Genomic DNA, 3349 nt, shown 5'->3' with positions numbered 1-3349 from the left:
ATTGTCAAGAATAAGAATAACTTTATTATCACCAACTGGAGAAATTTGGTCAGGTGCATTATCACAACATAGACAAGTAAACAACATGGGGACCATAACTGTAAAAGTCAACAACAGCTTTTACGAATATTACGAAGACACAAATGTAAAAAATATCACATACACCGTTTCATACATACATCCACACACTGCAGGTAATAACTAGTATTCTTAATGTACAAACAGAAAGAATTAAGAAACATTATTTTGAATATAATTATAAGCATAGCCTACTATATTGCACATTGATTATAATAGACAGATAAGACAAGAATAAAGATAAATTGCGGAAAACCACAACCAGATAATCAGCACAAACCCGCACCCACCCACCCCACACACGCGGATTACTTGATTAAACAAGAGTAATAAACATATGTTCTCAAATAAAAGCATTTCACATATTCGCTTTTAAAACATTGCAATTAATTATTACATCGTAATTATTAACAGAAATATAAGACCACATACCGATGAAATATTCTATTGTCATGAGGGTCACGTATTCATGAATACTCTGATATAGTCAATATTTAGAAAAGTGTACTATTGTGAAGAAGGTCACACGTATAGAAAAATATTGTATTGTAATGAAGACCACAAATTGATAAATATTCTATTGTCACGATGGACACTTAATAGTTAAGTATTCTATTGTCAAGGTCACATCTATAGATGGGAAGGCAAGGTACAGATAAATGATCAACAAATAGTAAAGAGTAGCAACACACTCCGTTCGCAAGGTACACAATTTCAAGTCAATGCTTCTTACGCTAACGATTCAGCAAGCACACAGGTAAAAAAAAAAAAAAAAAAGTACATTGGAACAAACCCAGACACTTCTCCAAAAAAAAGGAAGCGCCGGGCTTGTCCTTATACCGATCACCTGACATGTGCACACAGCAGATTTATAGATAAATGTTCTGTCGCTGTGAAGGCCACGTATATTCTACTGTTATGAAGGCCACGTATTGAAACAAATTCTGTTGCCACGAAGGCCGCATATAATGCTTTATTGTCACAAAATTCACGTGCCTGTACATGCCCTGTGACGTCCACATGATCTCCACTTGCAAGGCATTTTAAATACATGAACATTCAACAATGAGTCAGCGTTGTATCTGACAGCAGTAAATTTTATACCTGACAGCAGTAAATTTTACCCCCCCCCCCCATCCCTCCATCCCCTGACCTCTTTTACCACTACTTCCTTTCACGTGCACACACACACACACACACACACACACACACACACACACACACACACACACACACACACACATTCGAAACGAACTCAGCAAACTCAGCAATTTATTGAAAATTGGACACACACACACACACACACACACACACACACACACACACACACACACACACACACACACACACACATCTTCGAAACTGACTCAGCAGACTAAAAAAACATATCGAAATGTGGGGTTCTTTGTAATTGATATCACAGTGTGTGTGTGTGTGTGTGTGTGTGTGTGTGTGTGTGTGTGTGCGGCGTCCTGGCCAAAGCTGTACATGTGTTCACTGTACTAAACCACCCTCATCGTGACCTCACCATGACTCACTGTCCAGATCGCCCAGGGACGTCCCCACGCACGTGCTCCAGAACCACGTGATCAGCAGCTACCTCAACTGCAGCCTCCACGCGCTCTACCTGCGCGCGCTGACCTACTTCGGCCTGACCTTCGGCCAGAAGACCCGATCCTTTCACCGCTGTCTGGACGCTCGGCCCGGCCTGGCGCCCCCTGTCCACAGCACCATCCTGGGTTGTCTCCCCCTCCTGCAGTCCTCCTGCGCCACCTCGCGGGCCGTCGTGCTCAAGGTCGTCCGCTTCACCATGGACCTGGTGGACGGCTTCCTCAGGAACGACCCCAAGGTCAAGGTCATCCATCTTCTCCGTGACCCCCGGGCCACGCTGCGTTCCCAGCGCGCCAAGGGCATGTTCCGGAAGGAGGACATCCCGGCAGTGTCCTCCCGCTTCTGTCGCAACGTCCTCACCGACGCACGGCGAGCCGACCGACTCGCGGCGGAGTTCCCGGGTCGCGTGACTCTCGCGAGATACGAGGATTTGACCGACGAGCCAATCAGAATGTCGGAGACGCTTTTTGAATTCGTCGGGCTTAGGACACGGGATGACGGGTTGCTGCACGAATACATTTGGAATCTGACCTCGGCCGGTTTGCCGGACAACAGCTTGAGTTTCACGCAGAGACGGAACTCCAAAGAGACAGCGGAGGTGTGGCGAAGGAGACTGGATCTGGAGTCTTCGCGTGTGATTGATGACAACTGTGGGGCAGTGTACAGGAGGTTGGGGTACCTGCCGTTGTTGACAGAAAGTGATTTGAAAAACGTCTCCGTTCCATCTTACGTTCCCTTCAAGGATTTTTTTCCACCGAACTCTGGTTTAGGGAATGGCTAGAACTGGCTTCGACAATTCTGTCTCTCATCTGTTTTTTTTTTCTGTTTTTTTGGGGGGGGTGGGGGGGGGGGGGGGGGAGTGGGGGAGGAGGAAGGGGGCGGGGAGGAGGGGGGGAGGAAGGGGGCGGGGATGGGGATGGTGGGGAGGGGGGGGGGTTGCCAGTCCGCGTCTTTCAACTGATGATTGAAGCACGAACGCTGATTTGAAGTGGTATTGGTGGCACACACATACACATACACGTACATACGTACGTGCACACACGTACAAACACACACACGCATGCACGCACACACACACACAAACACACCCTCGCTCACACACACGCATACACACACACACACACACACACACACATATATATATATATAGATAGATATATAAATACATACACACTTTGACCTTAAGGGTGTAGACGCCGCCAATAGGTCGTAAAACTCCAACAACACATACACACACTCTCTTCTCTCTTTCTTTCACAAACACACACACACACGCACGCGCGTACGCACAAACACATGTATTCACACACACGCACATACACATACACACACTCTCTTTTCACACACACTCACACACACATTGACTCCCTCCCTCTCACTCTCTCACATGCGCGCGCGCGCATACACACACACACACGCGCGCGTGCGCGCACTCGATCGCAAATATTCAGACACACATACAAATGTACCATAACATAATTTTGAAGGGAAATGTTTGCTGGCTAGTAGTTCGTCCGTCATTGTAAATATACTTCTCAAAGACGAAGTTATACATACAATGATCACAGAAAATACGTGGGTGCGTGGGTGCGTGGGTATGTAGATGTGTGTTTGTGTGTGTGTGTGTTTGAGTGTGTGTGTGTGTGTGTGTGTGTGTGTG

At 46.6% G+C, this 3349-nt stretch overlaps 1 protein-coding gene across 1 annotated transcript in view; it reads left to right on the top strand.

The window, feature by feature from the left end:
* LOC143290253 (carbohydrate sulfotransferase 6-like) overlaps positions 1–2477 on the top strand; it is a 41023-nt gene extending 38546 nt beyond the window's left edge. The window contains exon 5 of the mRNA XM_076599593.1: positions 1624–2477. Coding sequence (XP_076455708.1) covers positions 1624–2470 — 847 coding nt within the window. The 3' untranslated portion in view covers positions 2471–2477. The remainder of the gene's footprint in view (positions 1–1623) is intronic.
* Positions 2478–3349: the final 872 nt, after the last annotated feature.

The sequence above is a fragment of the Babylonia areolata genome, chromosome 15 (assembly GCF_041734735.1).
Source record: "Babylonia areolata isolate BAREFJ2019XMU chromosome 15, ASM4173473v1, whole genome shotgun sequence".
Classification (NCBI taxonomy): domain Eukaryota; kingdom Metazoa; phylum Mollusca; class Gastropoda; order Neogastropoda; family Buccinidae; genus Babylonia; species Babylonia areolata.
Note: the sequence above shows the minus strand (reverse complement) of the source record. Positions and strands in the feature narration are given on the sequence as shown.